The 19716-nt window shown below is 35.8% G+C and overlaps 2 protein-coding genes across 2 annotated transcripts; both read right to left on the bottom strand.

Annotated features, from left to right (window-relative positions):
• Positions 1 to 1660: 1660 nt before the first annotated feature.
• On the bottom strand, positions 1661 to 2056 carry LOC149259441 (S-norcoclaurine synthase 1-like). The gene is made up of 2 exons (XM_089454172.1): positions 1895 to 2056; positions 1661 to 1801 (listed from the first exon to the last, which is right to left on the bottom strand). Exons 1-2 carry the CDS (start codon positions 2054 to 2056, stop codon positions 1661 to 1663), a joined length of 303 nt encoding a protein of 100 aa, XP_089310298.1.
• Positions 2057 to 2110: 54 nt separating this feature from the next.
• LOC149259440 (1-aminocyclopropane-1-carboxylate oxidase 2-like) lies at positions 2111 to 18170 on the bottom strand. The gene is made up of 2 exons (XM_089454168.1): positions 17814 to 18170; positions 2111 to 2263 (listed from the first exon to the last, which is right to left on the bottom strand). Exons 1-2 carry the CDS (start codon positions 18168 to 18170, stop codon positions 2111 to 2113), a joined length of 510 nt encoding a protein of 169 aa, XP_089310294.1.
• Positions 18171 to 19716: the final 1546 nt, after the last annotated feature.

The following is a 19716-nucleotide window of genomic DNA, read 5'->3' as shown; positions in this document are numbered from 1 at the left end:
AATTCCTGCAGCATCAACAAACATAGTGTATAAGTGATCCATTTCAGTGTTCTTTTAAGTAGTAGATTGAACCAGGATTAAATAAAATAGGAAAGCAAAAAAAAATCCTACATGAGTTTGGACTTACAAAAAAAAACAACAACAACTATGATATGGAATGGAAAATATTACAACTACTGTAAATCCTATGTATTCATCTCCTCTCACCATTGTAATATTTCAAGACCATTCCTGATTTCTGTTATTATACTGATTGCAAGGGCTGCCTGCCTGAAATTCAACTTTTTAGTTGTGGCAATCCAATATCCATATTGTCATCTATCTGATAAATCTGTTGTTGTTGAAAAGATAGACTTTGAATATTCATTCTGCATTTTTATTGTTTTTATTTTCGGGGTCTCTGGCATCGTTTAAATTTATTTTCATTCTGTCCATCCAAAGCTAAAATTATTACTCTGGGAATAGAGTGAATTTTTTAGGAGATCTAATAGAAATCTCTCTAAAAATAAGTTAAAAGAAGAGGATTTTTCTTGAGATCCGCAGGGAAGTAGTTGAATCAATTAAAATTATGCAACCCGGAATAGAGAAGCCCAACCATTTAATATCGCAAATCATTAGAAACTTACCTTGAATTCTTCATCTACATGGAGATTCTCAACACGGCATATATGTTCTCTGACTGTGGATGCAATCAATCTCCTCCAAAGAACATAGTTCCTAGTATTGACTTCGATCTAGTTGCATCCTGGCCTTTTTATCAAGCCCCTGCCTTTCATCATTGTTCTGACCTTTGCCACATCATCCCATTTGTCTGCCTCAGCATACCTATTTGATGAGGGAGCCCTTATTTCTCATCATTTCTCCACTGTGTTGAAGCGAACTTGGAAATAGAATTGTTATTTGGTTCCAACTAGCTTAACACAAACCTCTTTTCTTTACATTCAAATTGGTTGTACATAGAATGAAGAACTTTCTAAAGATTTCCATCTAGAAAGAACGAAAAAGGAATTAAAGATTACCACCTGTTGAGCGAGCATGAAAGGTCTTTTCCCCCAACTTATTGAACTAAAATGAAATTCATACCAGCATGAGAATTCAAAAGAAATTCAAAGAAATCTGTAAATAATGCTTCATAAAATTGAGCGTTAACGTGAGGAAGATTTCAGTTTTAACCACCTCAGTTTGACCTAGCTCCTTGAATAATTGAAACCAAGATCAATGCATTCTAGAAATACAAGCCTCCAGACATCCTCGTGCCTGTACGTTGTACAATGATTTCCCTATCTTGAATATTATACATATTGACAGTACTATTACTCTACACTTATCAAGCTTCTGTACAAACAAGGCAGCATTGTAATGGCTTATTTGGTTGTGTGTCATGTATGACTCTTGGTCAAGATGCATGAATCCTACCCAAAAATCATTTGTTTTAATTCCAGGTTTTACACCTTTTTGGAATCTTGCGATTTTGGCTTTCCAAATATCACTTGATTTTAAATCTCTTATTTTGCTTGTCCAAACTTAATATCCAAAGCAATGTTGCAATGTTAGAGACCTTGAATGAAATAGGAAAAGTTATTAGGAGCAACCTCGCAACCTCTTGGAAACATAAGGAATGCCATCATCTAATACATAGGGTTTCTCACAAGTCGGGAGACTAAAATCCGTTAGCGCACCTCACTGGATACCTAAGTACCTGTATCATGTCCCCGATATTCACAACGGGGCCACCATGGATAGGTTCAACTGGAATCCATTCACCATCTTTACAAACATGCAGCTCGATAATGTCATCATCCTGCAGCAATATGGAAATACCTCCTCCGTATGAGTGAGCGCTCAACCCTAAAACGAGATCGGGTTGTGGACAGGGTGATTAGTAATGCATTGCCTCCGAGATTTCTGCAAACTTATTGAGAAAGCAGTCTGGAGATTGTAAACCAAGATTTTTCACCAACATATGCAAAATTTTATTGCCAAGCTTTTGAAGCTCCACGACATACTCCTCTACCATTTGCACAAAATCTGCAAGTGTTATAGGCCAGAATTTCATGTTTCGATTTTCTGGAGGCATGAGAGTTAGATACAGAAGATCTTTCCAGTCCAGCTATTGATCATCAGAGACTACAAAGGCTTTCCCATAGCCTTCGCGTTCTTGCACCGCGTACTTCAACGTCTCCTCCAATGGAAGTTGAAATAATTCTCTCGCAATTTCCCTGGTTCGCTCCATCAACGAACCAAGAATCCCATGATTCACCACCTGTATACCAAACTTGTATTAGAACATCCCCATGGTGAAATTGTTTCAACTATAAGAGTGCTTGCAAAAAAAATGTCCAAGCAATACTGGCTTGAATACAAGGGAATCATTTAAATGAATCATTTTACTGCATCAGTGCCCACTGAGGAGTAGTATTGAAACCGCGTCGAGAACATTACCCAGAAGCATACATATTGTTTGCTTTGTCAATGCATTGCAAATATCCATGAAGTTCAGAGGATTTTCCTTTAGCATCTCTGTATTCAAATTCAAACCGATGTGATTGGAACTTGATTTGATTTGATGGTAGCGTGTAGTAACTGATTAAAATGAGACAGAATCCACTCGAAGCGCCTCTCAAGTTGCACGGGTCTGACTCTTTGTGAATGTGCAGTTATGCCCAACCAGCTATTTCCATGGCCCACTTCTCGCACTTCCCAACATTCTCCCTTTTCAAGAACGCATTTCAAAATGGACCAAATATCTAAACCCACCCACAGACTGACATTGGTACACATGCTATTTATTTTGTATGTACTACGAATTGCGATACAGGTAATAGGGACCACCTTAGTCCAGAAGCCTGATGAGCTAGATTTCTTTGCTGAACCTGATGATGAAGAATATGCACCAGTAGTTACATGCTTAGTGGGGCAGTTTTTCTCATCCTCAAGTGAAGCACCTATCCGCAGTGAAAAGCTCTAAAAATTCAAAAAGTGTAGCTTGTCATATCATCAACTTTTGTGCCTATCTGCAATGACACTTTCCAAAATATAAAAAATCTTAGATGGATGTAAAGTACCTCAGAAGAAATTTGTACCATTCAGCTATGCCTTAAATTTCATATCTTCTTTCTTTTCTTTAAATTATTGTGGTCTCCTAGAATGTGAGATTTGGATTTCATTTCATCCTGGAAAGAATGAGTTGCAATCCATGTATCATATGACATTTTCCTTCTGGTTTCTAACCCTTTCCTAATTTGGCAGCTTTTCGATGGATCTTCACTTGATTTTCAATAGGTTTTTTTTTTTTTAACATTGTAAGTCATTGACAAGACATTTCAGGTTTGCTAAAAGGTTCAATGAATCGTTACTTTGAAATTTGAAGCAGTGTAGCTTTAGATGCTCCAATTTTATTTTGAAGGTTACAGTGGCAGTACTTTGTGGATTCACTGTAATCACTTATATAAGTCTTTTATCTGTTTTAAAGATCAGACATCCTCCTTAAATTCAACCCCTCCTTACTTAATGATGATTCTGAATGGACTTTGGACAAACATGTTAGTTCACCTATCAAAAGGTGGGACATCGAGAAACATGTTACTTGGGAAATTGAGCCCCACTGGGGGCAATAACAACGCTGTGTTTCCACCAATCCAAAAAAAATCTCCTTTGACATATTCAACTATCTATCACTTCTTGAATAAACCAATAATTTAAGGGAGCCTCAACTAATTCATTTGACAAGGAAATCAATACTCTATTAGTTCGACTATTGGATGGAGACCATAGATATATCATGAATGTTGTGAGAACAATTACAAAATGATTGATTAGATTAAATTCATGTTCCTTTTCTTTTTCTTTTGTTTTCATTGTAAAAAGCTTATAACCAGAGTACACAAGTTAGGACAAGTGGAATAAGGAATATTAATGTGGAATGAAATCCTAGCATAGTGAAATACTACTGCAGTTGTTGATAAGATGGTACATAGATAACAACCACAAGCCAAAGTGGGCTCACAAGGCAGGACACCGAAATTTCTATGATGAAAGAAAATGCCTTGTATTTGTTGAAAATGGTGCAAGCTTACTCTCTGCCATGGCTGATCTTATTCCTATATTTAGTTTTGGTTGAGGTTAACCTAGTCAATGTGGCCTCAAAATCTCAATTGTGGAATGCACCTAACCCATTGGGTTGCATATTTACACAACTCACATTTTAATATTTCATATAATTTTATTATTCTTTAATTAATTATACAAGTTATTTAGCTTATGAGCACCATATATTATAGTTCACTTGTTCTTAGGTTCTATCTCTTTAGCACTCTTGTATTTGGCTGTTTTATTTTCTCTCTTAGGGTTGTGCTATATGTGGTTGCTCTAGTGCTGCCCTAACTTTGTTATTTATTTTCCCTTATTGTAGAATCTGAGTTCGCTGATTGGTTCCATTTGATTTTATATCCTTTTTGAATCTTAATATGTTCTTTGAGTGGGTGAAGTTTGGTTAATAGAGCTTCTGGTTAGAGTCTTCCTTTTGGGATGATTGCGTTGGTTCTTTTATGGCCAACGTTTGCATGCAAAACGGAGCCTAACTTGAGTATTTCATGTCTTTGTGGTGTTGTTATTGACTAGAGAAGGGTGCTTTATTTGAAACTATTTGACCCTAGTCTATGCATTATTTGGAGATGATTTGCATGCCTTCTATAGTATTAGAGCCTTCAACTTGAGGATTTCCTTGCTGGTTTATTCCAGGTGTCTATTCTTAAGACTTTTTGCAGATATTATTTTGTGTTGAAGGAAGAGCACTTTCTTTGGAGATTTACCTTTTCAAGATTTGTTGATCTATAGTTGGTTCCATTTATGACTATTAAGGCATTTTCCTTGAGTTGGCCTTAGGATATATGGTTGGTGGCATCGCCAGGATTTGTCATTGAAAAAATGGGATTGTAGATTGCTTCTCAGTGCATTGATCCAAGACTATTCTGCCAGTTGCATCACTTTTGTAACTATGGAACCAATGTTTCAGATCATCCTTTTCACCCAATTTAGCAATGGATCCAAAAAAAAAAAAAACTTTTTTTCTAGTGGAATTCCACATGCAAGGGTTGGCTTAAGTTATTGATCCAGACATTTTGGTTAGTGGCATCGCACATGGATTTTTAGCAGTGATGAAACTAAGATTTCTAGATTATCACTTTTCCTAGGGTTAACTAGGGCTTAAACACTCTTTCAAGGCCATTGCACTACAATTTTTTTTCTTTGAAGCTGGTATTATCTTCGGTATGTTATCACTTAGGTTCTCTCTAGAGGAAACATCCTAACCTTACCAAAGGGGAAATCCTAAAGATATATCGAGCAAGCTACCCAATATCACCACAGTAGCTTTGCTTCACACTTTAGGATAACTGAAAGAACTACTTTAGCCTTGGGGGATCCCTGAAGTAATCTTAAGAGTATAGGAGAAAGTGGCCTAGGATTAGTGTGCTTGATTCAACTAACTCAGGTGGTGTTAGTCTTAAGTTTTACTGACAAGGAAACTTCTCAAACCGAGTGATGACTTTATTGCAGAATTCAAACATGATTCTGTTACACAACATAATGTTTGAATTGAAAAGCCTAAGGATATATCAGGCAAGCTACCCAATATCACCACGGTAGCCTTGCTTAACACTTTAGGATAACTGAAAGAACTACTTTAGCCTAGGGGGGAATCCCTGAATTAATCTTAAGAGTATAGGAGAAAGTGGCCTAGGATTAGTGTGCCTGATTCAACTAACTCAAGTGGTGTTGGTCTTAAGGTTTACTGACAAGGAAACTTCTCGAACCGAGTGATGACTTTATTGCAGAATTCAAACATGATTCTGTTACACAACACGGTGTTTGAATTGAAAATCCTAAGGATATATCAGGCAATCTACCCAATATCACCACAGTAGCTTTGCTTCACACTTTAGGATAACTGAAAGAACTATTGTAGCCTAGGGGGAATCCCTGAAGTAATCTTAAGAGTATAGGAGAAAGTGGCCTAGGATTAGTGTGCTTGATTCAACTAACTCAAGTGGTGTTGGTCTTAAGTTTCACTGACAAGGAAACTTCTCAAACCGAGTGATGACTTTATTTCAGAATTCAAACATGATTCTGTTACACGACACGATGTTTGAATTGAAAAATAATCCCAAAATTCTTATGACAACCAAGAAATCATATTGTCCATATTCGATCAATTAGGTGCTCGTGAATGTTTTATTGTAGCGAGAGAAAATCAAATCTTCAACATATTCTCTTACATGATCATTCAACAAAACACCATGAAACCATGATACACCAAATAATTTGGTAAGTGAAAACTATTCCATAATTATAACTATGTTGCTAATACTTGATAAACAATATACCATGGACAGTATCAAAATTAATGCATTCAAAGGAAATTATGTTCATTCAATGATCCCACTTGTGATATATATATATAGACACAAACACACCAACATTAGTTATTATACTATTTTCAGGCCTTGCATTATGATTGGTGCAAAAAATTTGGCAAAAGAAAACCACCACACTTCTCTTTAGAAGCAACAATAAATAAGTGATGGACCAATTATTCATCCCCTTGGAATAGGGCATATTTGGATGGATCCTGGATGCATTGTTTTCTCAAATTTTGAGGTAAAGAGTTTAACATGTAGCATAGTCCAATTCAATATGTTAACCTTAGGAAGATCATTGTTCCATATGTGTTTTCAGATGGGATATCGCTGCAATAGGGGGATCAATAGATGTTGATGAATGTAGCCTTCTTTGACTCTAAAGTCCATTTCTCCCTAGTCTCTTTGGTACTTAGTATTTAGATCCCAAGCCACACATATACTCAAGCCTAAGAAGAATATAGGAACCAGGGGTTGAAGAATCTTAGGGGGATTCATTAACAACCATCATTTCCAGTGACTTGTGCGATCAGACTGTTGTAAGATGTGAATCCAATGGGTTAGATTATGTGCTTCCATCCATGCTTTTAGTGGAAGCAAATTCCAAATTACTAGATAAAATGATATTCCCCATAATATCTTCTTTCCAGATCTGAATTTTATTCCTATTTCCTCGGATCGATGTACAAATTGATTGGATGATTGGGTTCGCAGTGCTCATAAGGCTATAGATTTGGGAACCCTTTTACAATTTTCCTCCATTGTATCGGTGCATCTATTCCTACTCAGAAATATTTCCTTCAGATGACTTTTTCTCACTGGTTTGCTTTATCTATGATTAATATCTAGAGTAGGTTGGCTCCCATGGGAAAATTTATAAGGGCATCATCTTTAATCCCTAATCCTCTTCCATCTTTTGATGCCTCATAATTTTCCAACTAAACAAGTGGAACTTCTCGGTATCGGTCTTCCTTCCTTACCATGTGAACTTCTGAATTTACTTACCTATCTACAACATGATGCCCAATGGAGCTAGCATGGTTGAGCATTGGAAAACTGGGAGTGTTGATAGGATTGATTTTATCAAGATTACTCTACCAGCCATATTTTTCTAGTGTGAACTCCATTGATTAAACTTCATCTTGATATTTTCTACAATTCTTGACTAGGAGTGAGGGGAAATGTTGCTACTGAGTATGGACATTCGTAAATACTTAAAAGAAAACCAATTCTTTGAGAAAGGATATTGGATTATTATAGAAATGGATCGCACTACTTGATTGCAACCATTGCAGCTTAACACGAGACTTTTTTGGTGGTTTATTTCCTCTCTTGAAGCTTGATTGAATACGCAAGCAATTATTAAAGATGATGCTCCTATTTGACGAAGGCAACCTTGACATCTTCTCCACTACCCTACGCAAGATGCTTCCATCAGAGACCTAATTCTCCTTACGTGATTTTTCTTCCACTAAATACACCTATCTTTCATCTGTCATTTGGGAAGCAAAGCTCAAAACCTTCCCCCACTCCACTCGTTCCACTTCCATCTCCCCCAAATTTGGATTTGGCCCCATGAACAAATGGTATGAGGAGGATTACAAGACTTTACATCGAGAACTTTGATATGATTTCACCCACTCTCAACCCTTCTACTCCGACCTTAAAGCTTCTTATTGTCGTCTCCTCCGTCGCAAGAAACGACTCTTTGTCTCTCATAGAAGATGAGAACTTTCTACTCTCCTTTCCCACTCCCCTAAACAATTATGGTGTATCATCCTTCCCCGATGCTCCCCTCTTCCATCTAACCTTGACCCTACATCCATGTTCTCTCACACTTCCAACCTTTATGATATTCCCAAGCAGGCCCAGATCCATGTTACCTCCCCACCCTCTTCTTGTTACCTATTCTCAGATAGATATATTAGAGAGGCCAATTGGGTGATGAACAACATCAAAGCAAATGATGAGGAAGGCTACCAAGCACAGTTATTTAAGCATGGTTACCATGTGTTGGTTAGCTACTTGTCTAATCTCTTCAACCATGTCGTTCATGAAGTTTTTCCATCGACATGGTCACACCACATCATCCATCCAATCCATAAATAAGGTTCCATCTCAAATCCCAATAACTACAGAACAATCATGGTGGGCTACACGTTTTCGAGGTTGTATGCCATTGTTTTACATAGGTAACTCTCTAGTGACCTTGAGCAGAGACAACTTAGAGATAGGGAACATGTAGGTTTTAGACCGATTCATCAGACAATTGACCACATCTTCACCCTCCGCATCATGATTGAGGAGGCACGACACCGATCTTCGAAAGTCTACTATTGTTTTATAGATTTTCAGAAAGCTTTTGACTCTGTTTCAAGGGAAGCCTTACTCCAGAGACTCATAGATATTGGCATCCTTGTGGCCTTGTTGACAACTATTATGTGCCTATATGAGTCTATCCTTGGTCATATTCGCATGGCTCATGGCATGTTTGATTTCATCTGAAGCACTATTGGGGTTAAACAGGGTTGTACACTATCCCCTACCATGTTTGGGATCTATAATGATGAGTTGGAGGCATTTCTACACGAGCATATCCAGGACATCGATGGTTGCCTTCTTCATCGGGTTTTGATATCTATTCTACTCTTCGCTGACGACATGGTCACCCTCTCCTCATCCCCAGAAGGATTATAGAGGCAACTTAATGCCTTAGCTCTGCTTTGTGATCTTTGACAATTGACGGTCAACCTGGGTAAAACAAAGGTTATGATCTTTAATGGGGTGAAGAAAACTTCATACCTTCACTTCCTATTTAGAGGGGAGGAGGTTGAGATCACCAACACGTATACTTACTTGGGGGTGCAATTCTCAAGTTCCCACTTTAGTTTGTGACCAACACTTTAGCCTCAAATTAACAAAGGATATGGATCCTTAGCGCTTCTCGAGAGATAGTTCTTTCAACATCACTTCCATGACATCTCATCTAAAATGAGCCTCATGGACACCTTGATCCGTCCCATTTTTCTATATGTCTCAAAGATTTTGGGACCATATTTACTTGAGTAAGATTGGGCTTCAGCTGAGAGAGTCCAAATTCTTCTCCTTTGTTGCATCATTAGATGCAAATAGACAATAACTCAACACATCATCCTTGCAGAGTTTGGAGCTAAGCCCTTTCGGCTTGGGACGGTCTTTAGATTGGTTTCATTCTTGCATCGTGTCCAGGGCTTTGTAGACTCGATAATGAGTAGGAACCAATATCCTTACTTGGCATATTTCTTGTCTGAGACTATTTCCCATTCTACTCCCTCAAGCCGGGCTATATGTTGGTTTACAAGAGTTTTAGATCTCTTAGAGTTAGTGGGCATTCAGTTGGATCACCTCCGCCCTTTCTGATATTCCTTAGATTATCCTAGTCACATTTTACCCACTAGACAAGGGTTGAACAAGATCATCAAGGAGGACATCTATGGGTAGTTTGTCCAAGTCACTTGGGTCAATCCTCTAGGGGGTTGCGCCCAAAGATAGCCTTCTACACTTAGCACTTTTGGAGCTGAGAGACAGGCTCATTCTTCAACCCTAGTATACATTTCACCATTGGATGCATGCTCTTTGCATTCGTCTAGGCTAGTTCGGAGTAGGTTCTCATAGACTTCGGATAGAGATGAAACACCAGATTAATAGACCAGATAAAATCTACCAGGTATACCATTTACAGGAAGTGGAGACCGAGGTGCACTTCATTTTTGGATGCCCTGTCTACTACGATATTAGAGGAAGGTTCTACTGCTTGTTCAGATATTTTTAGACCCTCGTCGACCTTTTCAGGTATCCCGATCAAAAATGTTTGGCCCTATATTTGCAGGAGTCTCTTAGGTTTCGAATGCATATTCTTCAGCGTCCCATCAGACCAGACCCCACACAGAAGATCACGATAATTTTCAGGGTACTACCTTTAGACAGGGGCACCAAGAGACCGACTTATACTAGTACATATCCAGACTCTAGATCAGTGAGGATCCATGGGACTTCACACCACCACATGAGATCTCAGTAGCAGATCCATCTCAGATCCGTTCCTAGGAGACAGACTAGGTCCTATAGACCTCAGTAATGTGCGAACTCCCCTAGGCAATGATTTAGTGGACAATCCGCACTTTCCACCATCTCTTCATTGAGCCAGCAAAATTTGTTGAGTTTCTTTCAGTGTTCTTCATTCAGCCTCATATGTTAGGAGAGATGGGTCTGATCCTCAGACCCATTAGCTCCTAGATCTTCTCCGCCATAACATTTCATGCACTGTATCTTTTATAGTTTATGCATTTTATCTTTTATATTCATGCATTGTATCTTTTATAGGAGATTGCTTGGTTCTCCAGCATTGTATGGACATCATTGTACTCAACAATCCCTTTGACCTACTTTGTGGTCAGTAGTTGGACATAAATAAAATTATCTTATCATATCTTATTTGATCTCACCTAACAATCTTTATAGTTGGAAGGTTACTTGAGATCCTTTTTGGTTCAATCTTCTTGCTCAAAGAATCTACCACGATAATGTATAATAGGGGAGAAAGCGGGTGACCTTGCCTCAACCCACAGTTCCCTATGGAAAAGGGTTTGGTTTGCCATTTTCCAAAGGTGAAATTCATGGGGTTCTGATGGAGAAAGAGACCCAACGAATGAATGTAGAGCTGAAATTGAACTTGGACATTATCTCAAAAAAGAGGGAATGTATCACCCTGTCAAATACATTAGCCATGTTGAGCTTTATTATCGTTCCCTTTTCCTTGTTCTCCCTAAATGAATGGATTCTTGAAGTAGAACAATATTATACACTATTTGTTGGTTATGCATGAATCCTCCTTGGTTTTTTGATATTAACTTGGACCTATCTTCTCTCAACCTCTTGGCAATGATTTTAGTCAACATATTCTTGTATGCTTAGTTGTAGGGAGATAGGTTTAAACCTAGAGAAGGTGGTTAGATTGGGTTTATTTGATTTAACATCTAGGAAGGCTACGTCGATGTTACCTCCCATTTTAAATAAATTTTGGACAAACTACCACATTATTTAAGAGAGGTTTTTATTAAGCTACAAAAGACTCTGAAAAAGGAGATGAAGAACCCATAAGGTCCTAAGGCCTTGTCAAGCCCAAAACTCCAATTGGTTTCGTTAAGCCTAATTTATCTATTTTTGAACCCAATCTTAAATTGTTTTCTAGCATTGCCTTTATATCCTCCAGGGCTTACTCGCTCATGCTCAGTGAAGAGGTTGGCAAAGTGGTTCCTAGCTGCATTTTTTAACACCTAGAAATCTAAATTTTTGGATCTATTTTACAATGTGATCTCCTTGACATTATTCCTTAGTGTTCTATTTCTTTTTGTATTTGGAAGAGGATTAAAATCCTATCTCTAGGTCTGAGCCATAGGCTCCCTTATTTTTAACCTCCACATCTCCGCATTCCTTGCTTCGTTGTGAATTTTATGTTGCGTCTTGAGCTTGTAAGTAAAATTTTATTTATTCTTTTTCCATTTTTGAATGGATTTCTTTTGGACCCAAGTCTCTTGCGCTTACAAGTCAAATGTTATTTCTTCTATTTCCATTTTTTAATGCATTTCTTGTAGTCGGGTTTTAAGAACATATTTTCCCTTGCCTAGGCCATGGGATGCCTTCACCCAAAGCTTCAGGGTTGACTTGATCAATTTTACTTTTCTATCCCAAATGTAATTAGAGAAACCTATGCCCCAAACTTTCTAGGCCTTGATGATTATACCTAAAACCTCTAAACGCTACAACCAGAGGGGTTATATCTAGAGGGAAGAGGACCATAGTCAGGAGAATCTTAGATGACTAAATAGTTAACGTATCAACAACAATTTTTCGTTTGAAACAAAATTTCATTCAATACAAAATAATACATAGACACCATTATTGTGATTACAATTTAGTTGTCTCTGCCACTTACTTCCATAAACTCTTAGCTTAATGCTACAACTCATACTTTTTCAACAACCACACATCCCCATTTTCAACCAAAGCCCATGGCCACACAGTCTTCACCCCATGTTGAATACTATTTGTAGGCATGCCTCAGACGAATATTTGTTTATCTACCAAGGAGTAAAATCGACCTTGTCCTTTTCTCAATCAACACAATACCAAGGGGCATAAAGAATCAAATGAAGTGAAGCAGTGAAATAATCAACTATTTCATGATTGAACAATGTGATGCATTTGCTAAAGTGCATTCTATGTCAGATTTAAACCTTTCAAACATCACTTGATGTATACAAGATGCTCATTCTTGCATTTACAAGGCTTTTCTTTGCAAGAAGGGAATGGATACAGTACTGCCTTTGATTCAACTATTTTCATTTACAACTTTGTGGCAAAATTATTAATCAAATCCGCCATGTATTCATCATAGACAGGACCTTCCATTTGAAAATGACTTGCCCCATATACAACATGCGTTAATGTTATTTAGTTTAATCAGTTTCTCATAACAAGTTGACACCTTGAAACAATGATACCATTTCTAAAATTTCTTGAATAAGGTTTTGAATTTCTTTCCAGTTCAAGTCTGGGTAGCACCATTTTTTTTTGTCTTGCAGTTTTAGACATATGGTGTCGTGGTGTAGTTGGTAATAACGTCAGTCTAACACATTTAAAGGCTCCAGTTCTTTTCCTTGTTTTTGTAAACATATGGTGACGTGGTGTCGTTGATTATCATGCTAGTAGGTTATACGGTTGAACTCCTTCTAATTTTCATGTCAATGTCTTTATATACACCATCCAATCATAAAAATAAATTGCCACCTCATAGATATATGGTGCCCTGGGTGTAGTTGGTTTTCACTTCAATTTAAAATGTATTTGGTGATGTGGTGTAGTTGGTTAGCACGCCAGTCTAACACATTGAAAGTTTGGATTTTGCAGTACTTTTCTTCAACATCAAGATGGAACATCGTTGTTCAAATTTAATTGGCATAGAAAATTGAACTATAATGTTCAAAAGTAGAAAACTGAAATAAGGAATAGAGTATGAGCAGGGTTGGAATTTGGATTTCTCTTTACGCATCATATGATTTTTTTCTACATTTTGGGTCTTTATGCTTCTTGTCAATAAACATTATGTTTAAATGAAATTGCATGGAACGCTCACAATAAAATCTTCAAGACCAGAAATCGAATGCCTTTGACCTAGACATGCCATAACATTTGTATATATGAGATATGGATAAAGATATCTTATGGGCCATATAAGGTAACCAACCTAATAAAATAAAATTATTGAATGTTATCAATAAAAATTCAAAAGTAAATTAATTAATATGATTTATGTTATGATTTACATAATTTAATATATACTATTGGATCTAAAAGATAAAATAAATAAAATTATTGAATCTTATGAATAAGAACTCAAAGTAGATTAATTAATATGATTTATGTTATGATTTACATAATTTAATATATACTATTGGATATAAAAGATAAAAGATATATTTTATAGTGTATATTTTGGCATTGGATTATGGGATACACACTAATATTAACAAGATTGAATGCATAGTATGTGAAATTTTTAAAAATTAAAAGACTAATAACATAGTTACCGATCAAATGAAAACTATAACCTCAAAACGGGTAGTTGAGCCCAAAAACAAAACAAAAAAACATGAAAAAACAACCCAAAAATGAAAATAGTTTATTCCAAAACGATGATGTTTTTTTAGGGTAAATTTTCAACATTTTTTTATATGGAAGTAAAAACCATTTTTGTTTTGAAAAATGGATGAAAAAACACCCTTAAAAAAAGTGTTTATTATGGAATAACAAAAAAAATCGAGTTACAATTTTGACATTTTTTAGCAATGGAGTCAAAGAGAAAATATCCATATTTTAAAAATCTATAAAATTCCAACAATTCTCGGATATGATGTTAAAGATAAAATATCATGTCTCGAATCTTGATAATTCCAATTATTTCCATCCATGTTGTTAAAAAAAAAATATTTTGACTCTAAAAAACCTTGAAATTGTAATTTTTTTCGACCATCGCATTAAAGATAAAATATCATAATTCGGAAACACCTTAACATTTTGACAAATTTTCAACCGTAATTAAAAACCTTTAGTATGGAACACATTTCAACCATGAAATTATCGACAAATTATATGACTAAAACAACTTTTAAAAATGAACAAATAAATGAAAGATTCATTATTCCAAGAGTAATTTTTAGCACCGGAGTTAAAGATAAAATATCTGGACTTTGAAAAACTGTAAAATTCCAACAATTCTCGGACATGATGTTAAAAATAAAATATCATGTCTCAAATTCTCATAATTCCAACTATTTTCATTCATGTTGTTAAAAATAAAATATCTTGACTCTAAAAAACCTTGAAATACATGATGTCAAAAATAAAATATCATGTCTCAAATCCTCATAATTCCAACTATTTTCATTCATGTTGTTAAAGATAAAATATCTTGACTCTAAAAAACCTTGAAATTGTAATTGTTTTCGACCATAGCATTAAAGATAAAATATTATAATTCAGAAACACCTTACCATTTTGACAAATTTTCAACTTTGTAATTAAAAACCTTCAGTTTGTAACACCTTTCAACCATGAAATTATGGACAAATTATATGACTAAAACAATTTTTAAAAATGAACAAGTAAATGAAAGATTCATTATTTCAAGAGTAATTTGTATTTCAAAGGATAAAGCTATAGCTCTTTTCAAATTTTAGCCTAAGACAACTTATCCTATTGTAAGAAAAACCTAAAAATCACCCATTTTAATAAGGCATTAAAATTCAACCAATTTTAAAACTATCTTATACCAAATGATAACAATAAATAATATCATGGCAATATCACTGTATACTTTTAAAAATCAACATTAATTTCTAATATTTATTTACTTTTAATCAAAATATCAACTTTCGTAGATTGAATATCACATACATTAAAGCATATAATCCAAAAAACATAGAAATGACCCATAACTTCATGTAAGATAATATGGAAGTCAAAAATATTTATTTCAAGTTACCATGCAAACATCTCTAAAGACATGAATTTCTTTTAATTAAAACATTAAATCCAACAAACATAGAAATGATTCATAACTTCATGTAAGATCATATGGAAGTCAAAATATTTATTTCAAGTTAGCATGCAAACTTCATTTACATAAAATGTCTTAGACATTTATTCAAATCATCCATAGGATCTGGCACACCCATAGGATCTGGCACATCATCAAAATCTACATCTTCAGATGAATGACGAGATGTAGATGAAGATGACCCATATTCTTCTCTTTCATCAACTAGAGCCCCATCTGAGTGAACATGCATGCCCACCATTTCAAGTTTCAAAAGTTTTCTAAATCTACGACTAGGTTCAACAGACTCCCATCTCAACACTGTTCCTTCTGGTAGCAACTTCTTCAAAATATCTATGGTCTTGAAGTGAAGAGTTCATCTCTTTGTTAAATTGAAGTCATAGACAAGTATGTCAACATCTCCCTGTTTTAATAGGTTTGTGCGACAATAATTTATATGTATACCCTTTCTTTTTCTCTTTTTGCGAATTTGTTTATCAACTACCATCTCTCGCTTGTACACACCATTGAATGGGTGAGTATTTGTGGCATACCAATGTACCTCAACCACTGTAATATCTTCATTTTCTTTAATAATGTTTATAACCTTCAACCAAAATAAATAACTAAATGGATTTTCATTTTTTTCTAAAATCATTTTACATTATTTTTCATTTTTTTCTAAAAATCTCTATCCAAATTATCTATTTATTTTTTCAACAACCTTTTTAATAATGACGAAACCCTTTAATATTTTAAAGATATATATTGAAGTAAAATCTTCAATATTAAAGTGTAATTCTAATATTTTAAAATTTTAATTGTTAATATCTTTTCTATGCATTTATCTCATTTATTTATTTTACTTTTTCATTTTAATATATTAATATCAATGAATATAAATTTCAACTTTGTGTTGGAAAGTAAACCTTGCACATACAAATGGCTGGAACCTTATTCATATCGAAAACAATGAAACCCTTAGATGAGACTGAAAGAGCAGAAATTAAATCTGTAAAACGTTTGAAGGCAAATTAGCTACGACCCCGACAACATTGTAAGAATCGATCGATGGAGTTGCGACGATTAAACAACGCTCCAAGTAATTGAGGACTGCTAACAAATACAGGTATATAACTCCCATTCTTTTAATGGAAAAATGGATTTTCCGTTGCGGACACGGGTCGCCTGGGCAAAAAACAGATATGCTACCCACACTGAAAGACAACAGAAGCAACAGTTCAACCGATAGTAGAATTTAATCCACTTTATAGCTTTCCAAAACATTCCGGAAAATTTTCAACATCTGCCATCAGAGTGGCGCAGCGGAAGCGTGGTGGGCCCATAACCCACAGGTCCCAGGATCGAAACCTGGCTCTGATATATCCATGGTATCAGTGTGGCTTCAATTTTTTCATGATATCGGCAACTATCAGATATGGCTTCTATTTTTCATTTCGATTATATCTTACCGGATTGTCCGTATTAGGTGTGTCCACAGTGTTCACCCAACAGAAACTGAACTAATTTCGCATTCCATTGCATTGCCTGACATTTAACTGGTAACATAGTATTCTGTTTTATCTATAACAATGTTCTAAGTTGGGTTATTATAAATCCTAGGCAATCTCCCATGCCATGGACACAGATAGATCTATCTTCTTTCATTGCATTGCCTGACATTTAACTAATAACATAGTACTCTGTTTTATCTGTAACAATGTTTTAGGTTGTGTTATTATAAATCCTTGTTAGGAAGGAAAAAATTATCATGGTTTCTCAGTGTACCTAAAGACATAAATAGCTTGAAAAGAATTTCCTTTATAAATAGAAAATAGATGTTCCTATTCCTCTAAAATTGTCACCCTTCACTGAATGTTCTCGCATTCCAGTTGATCAGTTGCCATCCATCGCCATAACTATTAAATCGTTGAAATGCAATCTCCCATTATGCATGCCATGGACAGTGATAGATCTATCTTTTTCATTGCATTGCTTCACATTTAACTGGTAGCATAGTACTCTGTTTTATCTGTAACAATGTTTAACTTGTGTTATAAATCCTTCCCAGAAGGCAATCTTTCAACCTGAAAAATTGTGAAATGCTATCTTCCTATGCTGTCAGTTTAGCCAACATGCAAAAACAATTTCAACCTACGGTCAAATAGTTGCAACCAGATGAGAAATTTATCATGGTTCCTCTGTGTACCTATAGTCTCGAGACATAAATAGTTAACGCGCCTCACTGGATACCTAATTACCTGTATCATGTCCCCGATATTCACAACGAGGCCACGATGGATAGGGTCAGCTGGAATCCATTCACCATCTCTACGAACATGCAGCTCGATAACATCATCATCCTGCAGCAATATGGGAATACCTCCTCCGTCTGAGTGAACGCTCAACCCTAAAACGAGATCGGGTTGTGGACAGGACGAGTAGTAATGCATTGCCTCTGAGATTTCTTCAAACTTATTGACAAAGCAGTCTGGGGATTGTAAACCAAGATTTTTCGCTAACATATTCAAAATTTTATGGCCAAGATTTTGAAGCTCCACGGCATACTCCTCTACCGTTTGCACAAAATCTGCAGGTGTTGTAGGCCAGAATTTCATGTTTCGATTTTCTGGAGGCATGAGAGTTAGATACAGAAGATCTGTCCAGTCCAGCTACTGATCGTCGGAGACTACAAAGACCTGCCCGTAACCTTCGCGTTCTTGCACCGTGTACTTAACTTCTCCTCCAATGGAAGTTGAAAGAATTCTCTCGCAATTTCCCTGGTTGGCTCTATCAACGAACTGGGAATCCCATGATTCACCACCTGTATACCAAACTTGTATCAGAACATCCCCACGGTGAAATTGTTTCGACTATAAGAGCGCTTACAAAATAAAATGTCCAAGCGATACTGGCCTGATGCAAGCCCTGGCAGTTATACCTTCTTTCTTTTCTTTAAATTATTGTGGTTTCCTAGAATGTGAGATTTGGATTGCGTTTCATCTTGGAAAGAATGAGTTGCAATCCATGTATCATATGACATATTCCTTCTGGTTTCTAACCCTTTCCGAATTTGGCAGCTTTTCGATGGATCTTCACTTGATTTTCAATAAATTTTTGTTTTAACATTGTGAGTCATTGACAAGACATTTCAGGTTCGCTGAAAGGTTCAACGAATCGTTATTTTCAAATTTGAAGCAGTGTAGCTTTAGATGCTCCAATTTTATTTTGAAGGTCACAGTGCTTTGTGGATTCACTGTAATCCTTGTATAAGTCTTTTATTTGTTTTAAAGATCAGACATCCTCCTTAAATTCAACCCCTCGTTGCTTAATGATGATTCTGAATGGACTTTGGACAAACATGTTAGTTCACCTATCAAAATGTGGGACATCGAGAAATGTGTTACTTCGGAAATTGAGCCTCACTAGGGGCAATAACAACACTGCGTTTCCACCAATCCAAAAAAAATCTCTTTTGACATATTCAACTATCTATCACTTCTTGAATAATTATTCAATAATTTAAGGTAGCCTCAACTAATTCATTTGACAAGGAAATCAATACTCTATCAGTGCGACTATTCGATGGAGACCATAGATATATCATGGATGTTGTGAGAACAATTACAAAATGATTGATCAGATTAAATTCATGTTCATTTTCTTTTTCTATTGTTTTCAGGGTAAAGAGCTTATAAACCAGAGTACACAAGTTAGGGCAAGTGGAATAAGCAATATTAATGTGGAATGAAATCATAGCATAGTGAAATACTATTGCAGTTGTTGATAAGATGGTACATAGTTAGGACAAGTGAATAAGGAATATTAATGTGGAATGAAATCCTAGCATAATGAAATACTACTGTAGTTGCTGATAAAATGGTACATAGATAACAACTGCCAGAGTGAGCTCGCAAGGCAAGATACCGAAATTTCTATGATAAAAGAAAATGCCCTATATTTGTTGAAAATGGTGCAAGCTTACTCTTTCCCATGGTTGATCTTATTCCTATATTTAGTTTTGGTTGAGGTTAACCTAGTCAATGTGGCCTCAAAATCTCAATTGTGGAATGCACCTAACCCATTGGGTTGCATATTTACACAACTCACATTTGTAATATTTCATATTTAATGGTATTATTCTTTCATTAATTATACAAGTGA

The sequence above is a fragment of the Pinus tabuliformis genome, chromosome 6, assembly GCF_031772625.1.
Source record: "Pinus tabuliformis cultivar Carrire ecotype Pingquan chromosome 6, CPIR1, whole genome shotgun sequence".
NCBI lineage: Eukaryota > Viridiplantae > Streptophyta > Pinopsida > Pinales > Pinaceae > Pinus > Pinus tabuliformis.
This window is presented reverse-complemented; position numbering and strand designations above follow the sequence as displayed.

Excerpts from the sequence above, each read along its gene's own strand:
- LOC149259441 (XM_089454172.1), bottom strand. The coding sequence starts at position 2,056 with ATGAAATTCTGGCCTATAACACTTGCAGATTTTGTGCAAATGGTAGAG. Across the intron at positions 1,802-1,894 it reads AGTTTGCAGAAATCTCGGAG|GATGATGACATTATCGAGCT; the intron begins GCAATGCATTAC and ends ATATTGCTGCAG.
- LOC149259440 (XM_089454168.1), bottom strand. The coding sequence starts at position 18,170 with ATGAAATTCTGGCCTACAACACCTGCAGATTTTGTGCAAACGGTAGAG. Across the intron at positions 2,264-17,813 it reads ATATCGGGGACATGATACAG|GTGGTGAATCATGGGATTCT; the intron begins GTAATTAGGTAT and ends TTTGGTATACAG.